Below are 14,653 nucleotides of genomic sequence, written 5' to 3' on the forward strand. Positions count from 1 at the left end.
ACTCTCTTTAAACCCATTAAAAAGATGCTAAAATATTTTCTCATCCACCAAAATTACTTCTAAGCCATCAATATAGATGATGTTGGATCAAATACATGGTGAAGGAAAGCGAAATGATTGTGGGTGGTGAACACACAATGTGATATATAGATGATGTATTACAGAATTGTACACATGAAACCTGTGTAACTTGACTGACAATTGTCAACCCAATAACCTTTAATTAAAAACAAACAAACATATATATATATATATATATATATATATATATATATATATATATATATGTATGTAGGTATATTCTACTGGCAAAAATAATTCTCCAGAAAAAGCCACAAGAAAAAAGTTTATTGGGGAGGCGGGAGGCACAAAGAAATAAAAACCACCACTGGGAGGCTCCAACCAGCTCCCACTGAAGAAGGAAAATAACGGCCAGGTTCTATTTATTAGCATCCCTCCCCCTGAAGTTACCACAAAGTTCAACAGGAAGTCAGGGCTAGAGAGTCAACAGGTGGCCCAGCTCCACCCACAGTCCTCCCAGCTCCATGGTTAAGCATCCCAAGGTGGCAGTTCACATTTATCTGTATCTATCTATCTACCTATCTATCTATCTACCTATCTATATACATGTATATATGCATGTTACACTGTGATGGTATAAGAAGGTGGGGCCATTGGGAGATCATTATTTCATGAGGGTGAAGCCCCCATGATGGGATTGGTGCCCTTATAAGAAGAGGCCAGCTAGCTAACTCTCTTTCTACCATGGAAGGGTACAGCAAGAAGTCAGCCATCTGCAACCCAAAACAGGGCTCTCACCAGAACCTCGCCATGCTGCCACCCTGATCTCGGACTTCCAGCCTCCAGACTGTAGGAACTACAGTGGCAATTTGTTACAGTTGACAGAACTTTGTCCACCTCACTCTTACTGACCCCTTCTCTTCCCATGTTGCCAAATGTGACTCATGTCAGTGGAGGATTTCTCCAGCTGGGACTAATTTTCTGAGGTAATAGTACTTCCTGGCCAGTGCTCACCCTTGAGGAGACGACAAGACTTGTCATCGCTGAGGCTCAGTCAATCAGCATGTAAATACACAGTTTTGAAACTTCCTTAGTTGGACCAGGAAGTCAAATTAAGACTGTTAACAGCCAAATGCCATTGCCCACATCAGTTAAATGTTCATGCTCAAAGGCATCCATTCTCCTCCCAACTTTTTCCCATCACTTTTGAGTACTTCAGAGTTTTCCTAAGATATTCCTCAAATTGAAATCCGCGAAGCAGCGTTACATTTTTCTGTCGGCAGCAGCATGACCACTGCATGGGTTTGATGATGAGCACAGGCAGGGGCAGCTGACTTCAGTTTGCTGATTTGCCAGTCTGTCAAAGTTGGATTTTGGTCACGCCCCATGGTGGATGGGGTGGAAAGTGGGTTCGTAGAACGATATACCCAGTGACAATCACATCCTAATCACAGAACCTGTTAACACGTTACCTTACACAGCAAGTGGGACTCTGAATATGGGATTAAGGATCCTGAGATGAGACTATCCTGGGTTATCTGGGAGAGCCCAAGGTTATCAGAGGATCCCTACAAGAGACAGGCAGGGGGGGTTGGCCAGAGAGAGATTGGAAGATGCTGGCTTTGAAATATGACTCGTTTTATTCAGGACATGCACACAGCTTTCAGTGTGTCGCGCTTTGCATGCATAACCTGCTCAGCCTCGTACTCTGCACAAAGAAAGTGGCTTCTGGCTCACCCATTTTACTGTCTTCAGAGTGCACGGACCTCACACTCACGAACGGGGAATGACACAGAATTCGTATTGGGGTGGGATGCTGCCAAACCCATTCACAATAGGGCTGAGGTCAATATCCTTGGGGTCAACAAGAGACTTCAAGCGGAAGTGCTGCAACATGGCGACCAAGAACAGGAACAACTCCATGCGAGCCAGGCCTTCTCCGACACACACCCGCTTTCCTGGAGTGACAATAGTGTGCGTGAGACACTGGGACAGCTTTTGGAGACAGCAGCTCAGGAGCCAGGGAGGAGGAGGCTGTGGGCAAAATGCCACCCTATGCAAAATGAACCCCTCTCTGCCATTGAAAGGAAGCACAGGGTGGATTTCAGTATAAGAACACCAGGGTCCAGCCTTCACAAACCTTAGTCATTCGGATTTGGCTGCATAAACCAATGCTGGATTGAAGAATGGTCCCTGCCTACCCCAAGCTCACCCCAGTGTCCTACAGGAAAAAGGCCAATGCTTCAACATTGATGTGAAAGTTACGAGTTGGCCATAAGCCTGGCCCTCACACCAACACCAGAGGGAAGACCCTGGGAAGAGGGCCAAGGGTTCAAGAGAGGGACTCTGAGTCACAGCGCAAAGAAGGCTAGGTGGTCCTATGATGAGCCCAGATAACCAAATGTTAGATTTTGTCTAGCAATCCTATTGAGAATTAGGTAATACAGTTTTGAAAGATTTTTCAGTAGGTCCTATTAAACAGATAAAGAGTTTTAGCCCTGAAAGTGAAATATACACTGTATGGAAGAATAATTCATCCGTAACACCTCTCTCCCAGGATTTCTGGTGAAAAGATGTCACTTAACCTCTCTGAACAGGGAAGAACACATTTGGGTCATGTCACTGAGAGAAGTGGGACATGATGTAGGTATGGGATGATGGCAGATCACACATGGAGCAGAGGGCAGGAATTTGGGACAAATCCCTGAGGAAGGTGCTACATTTGAACTCTTCTTACCTGCGGAAAATGCCTTGAAATGGTCACTGTACTTGAACTTTCCATTTTCATTCAGAAAGTGCTCTGGCTTAAACTGCTCTGGATCAGGGAATTCTTGTTTGTCATACAAGAGGGAGTCCAGTGTTGGAATTATGATTGTGTCCTAGAAGGAATAAAAGTCAAGTTAGCAAACCATGGCCTTTGCTGTAGAAGCCAGTTATCTTGAATTTTACCTGACACAGATAATATGATTCCAGTCGGGGAAGGTGTTTGCTTAAGGATGAGACAGAAAGCCGTCAGCGGTCAGGGCAAAATAGTGATGAGAGTTCTGATCTTTTCAGAAGAGTTACTCCAGGGCAGGATATTATTGTTGTTGGTTTATGGTGTCAGAATACACCACAAAGCCATGGCACTAGCTCATGAGTCCCTTTTCTGTATTTCTTCCATTTCTGTGCTCACTGGGTCCCTGTGAGGACTTCTGGGGAGGCAGGACTCTGCTGGCCCAGCCCCCACCGTTCAGCAACATCTGCCATAAGGAGGTTCCCTTGTATCCCCCATCATGTTCCCTGGCAGGGTACCGGCACAGCTGCTAGAATGGTGCTCTGGGAGTGCAGTCTAGACTCACATCTGACCTTGGGGATCACGTATCCTCTGAACACTGTGTCACGGTTGGCTTTGTGGTACACGTTGGAAGGCACAAGGTTGGTGAACCGCATAATCTCATGCACCACGGCATCCGTGTAGGGCATCTCCAGCCTGTCCTTGATGGCAGGGATGCGGCTTGGCCCGATCACCCTATCAATTTCCTCATGAAGTTTCTCTGCCAAGACATGAATGGACAGATGTAAAGGATTGACTCCAGGCTTACTCAACATCCATCCATCCACCCGGGCACCCAATAGATGTTTATGAAGCACTCGGAGTAGTGCTTTGGGGTGCCCCAGGTACTCTGGACTGTTGGATAACCGCTCCATAAATGCCACTAAGAGCTAAGCTCTATGATGTTATAGTCTACAGCATGTTTGGCCTCCATTATCTTTTTTATCTTTTACTGAGGTAACATTGTTTTATAGCATTATGTAAGTTTTTGGTGTACAACATTAAAAATCGCCATCTATATTTTGTGCTCACCACCAAAAATATACTTTCCACCATCACCATACAATTGACTCCCTTTACCCACTTCCCCCTCCCTCCACCCCCTTTTCCCTCTGGTAACCATTGATCTTTGGTCTGTTTCTATGAGTTCATTTGTTCTGTTTTTTAATATTCCACATATGAGAAATCATATGGAATTTGTCCATCTTTCTCCATCTGACTTACTTCACTTGGTATATAGTAATTTAAAGGTCTACCCATGTTGTTGCAAATGGCAAGATTACATCCTTTCTATGGCTTAATAATATTCCATTTCATCTTCTTTATCCATCCAGCCACTGATGGACACCTAGGTTATTTCCATATCTTGGTTGTTGTAAATAATGCTGCAATTAATGTAGAGTTGCATATATTTTTTCAATTAGCATTTTAATATTCTTTTCCTGCCCATCCCCAGTTTTGTTTTGTTTTTTAAAGATTTTATTGGGGAAGGGGAACAGGACTTTATTGGGGAACAGTATGTACTTCCAGGACTTTTTTCCAAGTCAAGTTGTTGTCCTTTCAATCTTAGTTGTGGAGGGTGCAGCTCACCTCCAGGTCCAGTTGCTGTTGATGGTTGTAGGGGGCTCAGCCCACCATCCCTTGCGGGAGTCGAGGAAGCGAACTGGCATCCTTGTGGTTGAGAGCCCACTGGCCCATGTGGGAATTGAACCAGTAGCCTTCGGAGTTAGGAGCATGGAGCTCTAACCGCCTGAGCCACCGGGCTAGCCCCATCCCCGGTTTTTAAGCCCTTGTTTCTCAGTCTAGTTGTAGGGCAAAGCTCCCTGGCCCATGCTGGTATTATGAGCCTTGCACTCCACCCAGCTGAGGCAGTCGGTCGCCAGTCATTGGTCAGCTGCTCATAGCAGCTCACCGTAGCTCTCGTCAGCTGACGGCCGCTCACGACTGCTAGCCAGCACGGCCCCTCAGGGTAGCACACATGTCAGCACACAGCAGCTCACACCAACCTTCGACTGCTCACGGCAGCCCAGCTCCAGGGAGAGCCATTGTTCACAGTCTTAGCTGTAGAGGGCTCAGCTCACTGGCCCATGTGGGAAGTGAACTGGCGATCTCGGCGTTAGGAGCATGGTGCTCCAACTGCTTGAGCCACCGGGCCGGCCCCATTTTAATATTCTTCAGATAAATACCCAGAAGTGGGGTAGCTGGATCATATGGTAGTTTGATTTTTAATTTTTTGAGGACTCTGTATACTGTTTTCCATGGCAGCTGCACCAATCTGCATTCCCACCAACAGTGCACAAGGGTTCCCTTTTCTCCACATCCTCACCAACACTAGTTATTTCTTGTCTTTCTGGTAATAGCCACCCTAAAAGGTGTGAATCTCGTTGTGGTTTTGATCTGCATTTACTTGATAATTAGTGGTGTTGAATATCTTTCATGTGCCTGTGGGCTATGTGTACGTCCTCTTTGAAAAAAATGTCTGTTCAGATCTTCTGCCCATTTTAAAATCAGGTTGTTTGTTTGTTGTTGTTGAGTTGTATGAGTTCTTTATATATTTTAGATATTGACCCTTTATCAGATGTCTGATTTGCAACTATCTTTTTCCATTTAGTAGGTTGTCTTTTCCTTTTGTTGATGGTTTTCTTTGCTGTGCTGAAGCTTTTGAGTTGATGTAGTCTTATTTGTTTATTTCTATTTTTGTTTTCCTTGCCTGTTTGAATTATTAGAGTCAAACCTACAAAAACATCACCAAGACCAGTGTCAATGAGCTTACCACCACCTATGTTTTCTTTTGTATATTTTATTGTTTCAAGTTTTATGTTATTTTGAGGTAACTTTAGTTTACTTTACCTTTAGTTTACCTTCAGTTTAGTGGAAGATAGTGGTCTAGTTTCATTCTTTCACATGTGGTGGTTCAGTTTTCCCAACATAATTTATTGAAGAGACTGTCATTTCTCTATGGTGTCTTCTTGGCTCCTTTGTTGTACATTATTTGTCCATATATGTGTGGATTTATTTCTGGGCTCTTGATTCTGTTCCATTGATCTGTGTATCTGTTTTTCTGCCAGAACTACACTGTTATGGTTACTACAGCTTTGTAGTATAGTTTGAAATCAGGAAGTGTGATACCTTTGGTTTTGTTATTTTTTCTCTGGATTACTTTGGCTATTTTGTTTCCATACAAATGTTAGGATTTTTTGTTCTGTACCTGTGAAAAATGACCTTCAGATTTTGACATGGATTTCATTGAATTCAGATTTTGATATGGATTTTGATATGGATTTCATTGAATCTGTAGATTGCTTTAGGTAGTATGGACATTTTAACAATGTTAATTCTTCCAATCCATGAACACAGGATATCTTTCCGTTTACTTGTGTCTTCCTCGATTTTTCCTGAGCTCATTGAATGGTCTTTCTGAGTTTTCTTGCAGCTTGCTGAGTTTCTTCATGACAGACATGTTGAATTCACTACCAGTTAGGTCACAATCTTCTGTGATTTTTAGTTTGGTTTCTGGAGAATTGCCACTTTCTGTAATATCGTGTTACCGTGGTTTATCATGGTGGTGGACGGGTTGTCCCTCTGCCCCGCATTTGCAGGAGCAAACGCTTCTCTTTTTTAGGTAAGGCTTTGTCTGCTTTGACTCTGAGTTCAACGGTTGGTCATTGTAGGCCTTTCTTCTGTTTTCCAGTAGGTGGCGCCACAGCACACGTTTTTGGTTTCTCCTACCTGCGTTGTCTCCGGCTCTGACAGTCTGCACTTTCCACCTTTCACTGCCTCTGCCAGAGGGCAGTGCTGCAGGTGCCTTTCTGCGTTTATTCTTGTGCTGCTGCTGGTGTCACAGAGGTTGTGGGCGGTGCTGCCAGGGTCCCTGGGATGGTGGGCACCTCTGCTGCATCTGGGGTCGCCTGAGTCGCAGGTGCCAGCACCATGGTAGGGTCAGGGTGGGGGTGGGGCAGAAGCCAAGGTCATGTACAAGCGCACTTCCCCTCAAAGAACTTGCCCATCAATCCCAAGTGCCAGTCCTGCAAGGGTTAACAAGCAATGCCAGTTCCCACTTTGCAGACAGAAAGCTGAAGCCTAAACACTTTAGGCTGACCGTTCAGGTGTGATAGCCGCACAGCCCAGGCGTCCTTGCCTGTCACTTGACATACCAGCGACGTCCGGGTACTTCATGAGAATCAGGAGCCCGTATCTCAGAGTGGTGCTGGTGGTCACTGTCCCCGCAAACAACAGGTCGGCCACGGTCACAGCAATGCTGTCCAAGGTGTACACAGGCTCTGCACTGTGTTTTTCCTGAAGATGTTAGAGACAGACAGGAAGTTGATAAAGGGACATCTTCAGGTGAACAAGAAACAGACCCTTGTGTCCCCCACAGCAAAGAGCCGGGCAGGCCCTGCCAGCTCCACAGGGAGGAGGGGCAGGTCTGCACAGGCTGTCCTGTGGAGACACAGTCATCTCCGTTGGGCAGCCCGGCTGCCAGAAAACGAGCCACAGGAAGGACTGTGTCCTTTCCATGGCCTTGGGGGCCGTCTTGGGGTGAGGCCCTTCCTGGTCCTGTGCTATGACCTCCTGTAGTCCAGGGCTGAGCTGTGGGGCCTCTGCCAATAACCCAAGTCGCAGGAGCTGCGCTCAGCCACCTTCAGCCACCACAACCAGTGCCTTTGGGTCCCAGAAGGGAGGGATGTCCCTGGGACCCAGACACCTGGGAGGGCAGTGAGGGGCCCCACTGCTGGACGGGTTTCTCAGATACCCACAGGCTGTCATCTAGGGAAATCAGATGTGGAGTCACGTGCTGTGTTAGAGCCACCAGTGACATGAAAGGAAGAAGGAGAGGCTTCACCAACCTGAGCTGGGGGCCTGAGAGACTCAGGCAGATGCTGATTAGGCCTGGGACCTGGGTCCAAATTGGAGTTTATGGACTGATGAGGAATGCTGAGGGCCTCTCCTCATATGGGACGTGGCCATGGTTAGGAAGCAAGGACTGGAGGCAGCCAATGTGAGGGACCCACAAACCCGGTCCTGACTGTTCCTCAAGAAAGACTGTCCTGTTGAGCAGTGTGGTGGCCAGTGCAGTGGTGGTGAAGGTCAGGCAGGCAGACTGTCGACTGGTGTGGGAGCAGCGTGTGCTGGTTGTGCCAAAGGCAGTGTGCTTGTGTGAAACTAAAAAGCATCACAATGTGCCCAGTGCAGGTTATAACATCAATCTGCCCCCCACCTCCGTCTCCTAACAGCTGCACTTGGCTTTACAGGCTGTGTGGCAAGGGTACCTTCTCCATCTCCACGAGCAGGCAATCGATGAAGTCTTGGGGGCAGTTGGGGTCCAGTGACTTTTGGTGCTCCTTCACTCTTTCTAAACAATAGTTTTTTATTTCAGACACATTTTTCATTACTTTTCTATGGCTTCCTGGCAGGTAGTGTACAAAGGTTGGAAAAATATTATAAATCTGGAAAGAGAGAGAGAGACAGAGAGAGACATCTTACTATATGTTTGTTTTTTCCCCTGGATGCAACATAATTTTGTGTACTAAACTAATAAGTTTCTCCAAGTCTAAATGTATGGCTGTGGGTATTGTATTATTTATAGTATTTGGGCCCATGGTATCTCTTGGGGCACGCCTCTATTAGGTGGGGCGCGTTCTGTGGGGGATGTGAACACAGACGCGCATGTGTCGTGTGTCTGGTGGGGACCGATTTTACCGAGTGAAACTGTAAGTGTCCGGGGCAGCTTGGGGCCGTGGGCATCCCCAGAAAAAATGCTCGGAGCCGGCGTCCTGGCTCCTGCAGGCCTGTCTGCCCACATAACCTGGGGCTCCCGTGTCCCCTCCAAGGTGAACTCCGGCGAGGCGAGCACAGACGCACGCCCGCACCTGCAGCCAGGAGGTGCTCAGCAGGTAGAAGTTCTCGTGGAGCAGCCGCCGCAGCCGCAGGCCCGGCTCCTCGCGGTAGCCAAAGCGCTGGCGGAACAGGATGTCAGAAATGACGTTGAAGGGGGCGCAGTCCAGGAGGAAGGTGGGGTTGAACGGCTGGCCTGGAAGACAGAAGACAGGCGCGAGGTGACAGGTGGCCCCTGGTCTGCGGGCGAACACGCACCCCCCTGAAAACCACGGCCATTCCCAAGAGCTTGGGATATGGGCTCCCACTCGGACTGCTTCACTTTTCGGGTATTCACGGAGCCCCCCCCGGGTTGGGGTGCCCCCCCCGGGTTGGGGTGCCCCCGGGCGGGGCGCGGGGACTCGGGCGGCCAGGCGCCACACGCACCCTGGGTCTGCCCGAGCGCCTCCAGCAGGAACCGGGCCTCCTTCTGGATCCGCTGCTCGTTGCCCTGCTTCCCCATCCCGAAGTCGCGCAGGGTGGTCAGGGAAAACCGCCGGATGTCCTTCCAGGTCGGGCCATCATTGAAAATTATTCCTAAGGAAGCGGGAACGCGGATGGGACACGGAGCTGCACCCCCCCCTCGGGAGCCCTCGCGTGCACTCCAGCAACTCACTGTCGCTCCTTTCCACTTTGCCTGCTCTCCCCGAGTGAAATGGAACTGCGCTTCCCACCTTTTTCCTGTCTGCTGACGAAATTCCTGGAAAGCCATTCTGTTGTCATCGATTTTTAACCCTTACGCCACAAATATCTCCAGTCGCAGTTCTGTGGCTTCACAAAGTGTCCTTGCTACAGTGCCAGGGTCACAGGCCCCCAGCTCGGGAACCACATCTGACAGGTCTGGGACAGGGGCCTGTGGCCCTGCACCGAGTTCAACACAGGGGCCCAGTGCGGTCCTGGGTTCCACTCTGTGTGTCTGAGCCACATATTCCGGGAGACTTTGTGTGGTGCGCCGCCTGGACACTGGGCAGAGTCCTGGTTGCCAGGGTGCGGGCCTGGGGACATGGGACCCAAACACGAGGTTTCCAAGGGATCAGCTGGCTGGGTGATCCAAGAGGGGTGTGTGGGGACCAGAGTGTCGCCCAGGAGGCAGGAGGCCAGCCACTGAGGGCAGTGTGCTGGGGGCAGGTGATTTAAAATGTCACAGAAATGAGTGGTGTAGCAAGGTACACATGGAAGATGGAGAAAAATTTGAGGAGAGACACAGAGAGAGAGACAAATACAGAGACAGACAGAGAGACAGGCAGAAACAGACACAGAAAGAAACAAAGGCAGAGACACAGAGATGCAGGGAGACAGAGACAGACAGACACAGAGAGAGAACCCAGAGGAGCATTGTTTGGGACCCCTAACAGGCTGAAATGGAGCCAACAGTGGCTCTGTCTCCATGCTTTATGAAGACTGAGTGGTGGGTACAGTTCTTTTAGCACAATATCATGCTAATAATGAACATTCATGTCACTGTCCCTGGGTACAGATATGTCCCATGTCCAGGTCCCAGCAGATGGTCAGGGTCAGCTCTGGGCCAGGTGGGATACATGAAAACAGAGCTTTGGAGCCCCCAGGTGAAGCCCCGTAAGTGGAATGTGGGTGCTGGGCCCTGGATGGCTGTACCCAGGGGGCCATGACTAGGACCAGGTGGCAGATAAGTGCTCTCTGGAACAAGGACAAGAGCTGCTTGAGTAAAACCCAAAAAAGTAAAACAAATCCACAATGTCCAAAAGGGAAAATCCAAGGCCATTGATTGTGACAGAATGTAACCTTGGAGACGTAGACTGGAAAACTAAGGCAAGAACACCGTGAGAACACTGCCCAACTGTAACTGCATCATTTTGAAATTTTTACGTAAAATGGATGAAGGTTTTCTTGAGGCTTGTTACCAAAATTGATTCAGGAAGAACTAAAGGCATCCAAGTTTTGTAGGGTGGGTGAGACACTGTGTTTATTCCTAATCTGCTTTGGCATCACCCTAAAGCGTAAAGCAACAGTGAACACCTGAAAAATAAGCAGGGGCGGTCAGAGGATGGGGGGAGCAGCAGGTGAAGGCAGTGAGCATCTGGAGGCAAAAGCTGAAGGAAGGAGCCCCCACTAAGCAGGGGCCCACATGAGCTCAGAACATCCCAGGAGACACAGAAGGCGGGGTCTGGGGTCAGAGTTCTCACACAAGGACCAGTTAAACCCCAAGACCCCAGTCCTCTTCCCCCTGCAGGAGGTGACAGGTGCGTTTTCTGGATGAGGGGACTCAGGGCTGTGGAGACATGGGGTGCACAAGACAGAGAGGGGAGATGGTACCACTAGAAGTCTCATTCTGGGCTGGGACTGCACTCAGCACCCCCTTCCTGGTCTGAGAACACCCTGGTGGATATTGTCGGCCCCTCAGTGGAGAACACAGACTGCAGCTGAGCAAAGCCCTGTGGACCTGCTCAGAATCCAGCAGGTTTCGGTGCCCATCATTTGGGAGGGGACCTCAGTGGCCATTGAAGCCTTGAGCGGGAAGGGCTCCCAAGATCAGAGGAGGATGAGGGCCCGCAGGATGGAAGGTCTGCCCAAGGAAGGCATGCTCATCTTTCACAAGCGCCACTCTCCCTCTGTCGTATTTCTCTGCTAAAATGTCTGTCCTGCTGGTCAGAGTGTGGGTGCTGGAGGTCCTAGTCATTTGGGGTACAACTTCACATAGAAGTTTTCGCAAAAATACACACTGAGTGGTGACTGAATGAATGAATGCACCAACCATCACCTGAATTGTCTGAGCATCCCTTTACCTTTCTGCCTTTACTATGGGGCTTACTGCTGTCATGTCAGCCCCTGCCAGGCCCATGCACCCACCTTGGCACCAAGAAGAGGGAGGTACCTTTGTCCTTGTGCTGATGCATCATGAAGAATTCCGCACGGCCGGAAAAGTCGTCCTTCTGCTGTAGCAGCACCTCCCTCACGGCCTGGTAGCCGTACAGGACCACCATGCGAAAGGAGCCCAGGTGCAAGGTGAACACCGGCCCATACTGCTCTGCCATCTGCCAGACCAGCAAGCAGAGAGTGAGGCCACCGGGGCTCTTTGGCAGAAGAGGACCCCCAAAGCCATTGCTGTGGACCAAGAGAACCCAGAGGGATCTGGGAAAAGACTGTCCTTGTCAAGCCCAACTTGAGAGGACCCTCCCCAGATGGCTTTGTGCTGAAGGGAGCCTTGCTCCAGTGCACCTGCACACCGGCACAGCTGGCCACACTCACCTGGGTGTGGCTAGTACCCCTCCTGGGGGGCCAGCTTCCCCGTCCCTCCCCTGAGGCCACTTTGCCTGTACCTGTCCTGTTACTTTCACTACTTGCTGTCCCCAGTCCAGATCCTGGGCCCCAGTGCACTGCAGGAGGACCAGAGCCCAGCACCGTCCTGTCCCCTGCGAGAGCATCCTCTGTGGCCCATAAAGCACTGTCAACACCTCCCTTAACTCAGACACTTGCCAAGCCTGCTCTGTGCCTTGTGGCATTCTCTTAGGTATTAACTCATTTAATAGATTTATCAACTCATTTAATTTTTACGTTTGTTAGCTCATTCATGCTCCCGATGTAGGAGGAGGTAGCAGGCTGGTTTTTCAAACAAACACTTCACTTTCTACTCTGTTCTTGGACATACCCAGAGGACTGTGAGTGACACCCAGGAGGTGTGTATCTGGTGTGAATGCAGGGCCCTCCTTGCATCGCAGGGGCAACATCAGCCGCCGCCACACAAGCCATCCAACGACAAGGCAGTTGACACTCAGCTCAAGCAGGGCCCCCCAGAGCTGGCCAGGGCCAATGCCCATTTGAGGGCTCCACGCCCAAGCTGGACCATTAGCACACATTCTGAATATCACTCTTGGATGTTACTGTTAATTCAGAACAATTTGTCTGACAATGGGGAGAATGAACACATATTATGTCTAATTCCCAAATTCTCCTCTACCAAATGAACAGTATTTCTCTTACCTTGCTGAAGGATTTGGGAATATTACTGATTTCAATCTGGAACATGTTCCCAATGATGGGCAATGGGAAGGGACCGGGGGGCAGTTTCCAGCTGCTGTAGACCTGCTTCCAGATGGAGATGACCAGCAGGCTGGCCATCCACACCAGCAGGGCCACTGTGACGCTCAGGGCAGACATGGCACCGTTGGGGGCTCTACCGAGTTCTGGGGACACTTCTGCAGAAAGGCAGAGCTTTTATAATGCACCCTTGAAAGGGAGGGTGACCAGCCACCCAGTACCTTTTCTTCTGGCCCGAGATGCTAGTTTATTATTACCTGCTGTTTGCTGTGACTTCAAAGGCTAATTTCCGCAGTGATTGCACCTTAGAAGTTTCATCCAGGCCCGACAATAACTGGCTCTGTCAACACTGCTGGCATCTGCACCCATGTCTGTGTTTACATAAGAACATCCCAACCTGTAGAGAATTTTTATAAAAATGTGTTTGAGCTAAACAGAGGATACACCTGGAAGCAAGGTCTCAACAGGCTGAGTAAAGTGCATCTGAGAACGACCGTGTGCAGTTTCTTTTATGCATTTAGAATTAAGGAGGGCATATAGGAAGTTTAAATGGAGGTGGGAGAAAGCAAGGGGAGTGGGCTTACAGGATAATTAACAGATTATGTGCTCTCTCGAGGGTGGTTACACCTCTGAGAAGTCTGAACAGAGGATCGCTCCGGCATTTCAAAGGTGTGTTAACCTACACACACAAGAATAGTGGACAGGGGCTGGCTTGAGGTGAAGAGTAACCTTTTAGTAAAGAAGTTACAGGGCTAAGGAGTGACTACCTCCCATGACCCTCCCAGTTAGGAATCATGAGGTCACTTTCAGTTAGATTTATTACAGCACCACTTTTTTGCCCACATCAAAATTAAAGTCCAGGGTCACCAACACATAGGTCACAATGGGGGATGGGGGCCTACATCCCTTTAATTCTAGTTAGACGAAGAGGTTTAAGGTTATGTTTTCATGTGTTTGTCTGGGGCAGGATTTGTGCAAGCCACCATCAATCACGTGCCGACTGTGTCGGGTTGTGCTGGTCAATTCTCTGAAAATCGAATCAATAGCGAGGTTGTTAGCTTGTGAATTGTGAAAAATTCACCCGGCAGGTAGAAATACAGAAGGGAGATTTATTAAAGTAGGAGGAGGGCAAAGTCGGCTGGACACTACTGCTTTGAGTCTTTGTTTCATCGGAAGTTTTATATTTTCTAACCAGGATGTAAATTGCTTTGGCCTGTAATGGAATCTTCTATTGCATTTGGCTTTGTCTGTTGGGATGGGAGAAGGTGCAGTTAAACTGGGTATGGCCACCGTTTCATGTTATATAAATTAAGTTGGAGCCAGGAGTGGGTCCCATACAGATACAGAACCTCTCCCAAGTCACAGTGTCAGGCATGCAAGGCTGAAGTAAACAGAACCATTGAAACTGGAATTCATAGTAAGTGTATAGTAAACAGAGTCATTAAGTTTTGACGGGAAGAAGGTAAAGAAAAGAAAGAACAAAACACTTTCAAAAACTCCCAAGCTAAGTTATACTTGTTAAATCGAATTATACCAGAGGTCCAAATCTCAAAAGAGAAGATTTAGTGCCACCGTTATAATCCCCCTCTTATCAGTCAGGTTTGTCTGGATAGCCCCTACTAGTACCTGAATCACCATCAGCCAAACTCACAGGACCAGAGAAGGAAAATTCAACATCTGAATTCTAGTCAACTTGTCAAATCACCTGGGAAAATTAAGTGGAGAAAAACGGGCAGGGAGAAAAAGAGTTGATCAATTTTGAAAACGTTAATCTCTGATTGTAAAAAACATATCTTTTTATTGTAGAAAATTAGGCGACAATTCATCATTTTACCAAATTATAAAAAATTAAATGAGGATATTTGTTGAATTTGCTGTAAATCAATGAGTTAATTTGGGTAGACTTTCTATTTTTCACACGTCCTACTG

The 14,653-nt window shown here is 48.4% G+C and overlaps 1 protein-coding gene across 1 annotated transcript; it reads right to left on the minus strand.

Moving 5' to 3' along the window:
* Nucleotides 1-1,639: 1,639 nt before the first annotated feature.
* CYP2E1 (cytochrome P450 family 2 subfamily E member 1) lies at nt 1,640-12,870 on the minus strand. The gene is made up of 9 exons (XM_081074724.1): nt 12,668-12,870; nt 11,562-11,721; nt 9,098-9,247; nt 8,707-8,867; nt 8,107-8,283; nt 6,991-7,132; nt 3,370-3,557; nt 2,759-2,900; nt 1,640-1,979 (listed from the first exon to the last, which is right to left on the minus strand). The coding sequence occupies exons 1-9, from the start codon at nt 12,842-12,844 to the stop codon at nt 1,795-1,797; spliced, it is 1,482 nt and encodes a 493-aa protein (XP_080930850.1). The 5' UTR covers nt 12,845-12,870; the 3' UTR covers nt 1,640-1,794.
* Nucleotides 12,871-14,653: the final 1,783 nt, after the last annotated feature.

Source organism: Rhinolophus hipposideros, assembly GCF_964194185.1.
Source record: "Rhinolophus hipposideros genome assembly, chromosome: 15".
NCBI classification, from domain to species: domain Eukaryota; kingdom Metazoa; phylum Chordata; class Mammalia; order Chiroptera; family Rhinolophidae; genus Rhinolophus; species Rhinolophus hipposideros.

Bases quoted from the DNA above. Each gene is read 5' to 3' on its own strand.
- CYP2E1 (XM_081074724.1), bottom strand. From the start codon at position 12,844: ATGTCTGCCCTGAGCGTCACAGTGGCCCTGCTGGTGTGGATGGCCAGC. The intron at 8,868-9,097 runs GTGCGTGTGGCG...TCTGTCTTCCAG, and splicing joins GGCGCTCGGGCAGACCCAGG to GCCAGCCGTTCAACCCCACC. The intron at 7,133-8,106 runs GTACCCTTGCCA...TAACATCTTCAG, and splicing joins TGCTCGTGGAGATGGAGAAG to GAAAAACACAGTGCAGAGCC.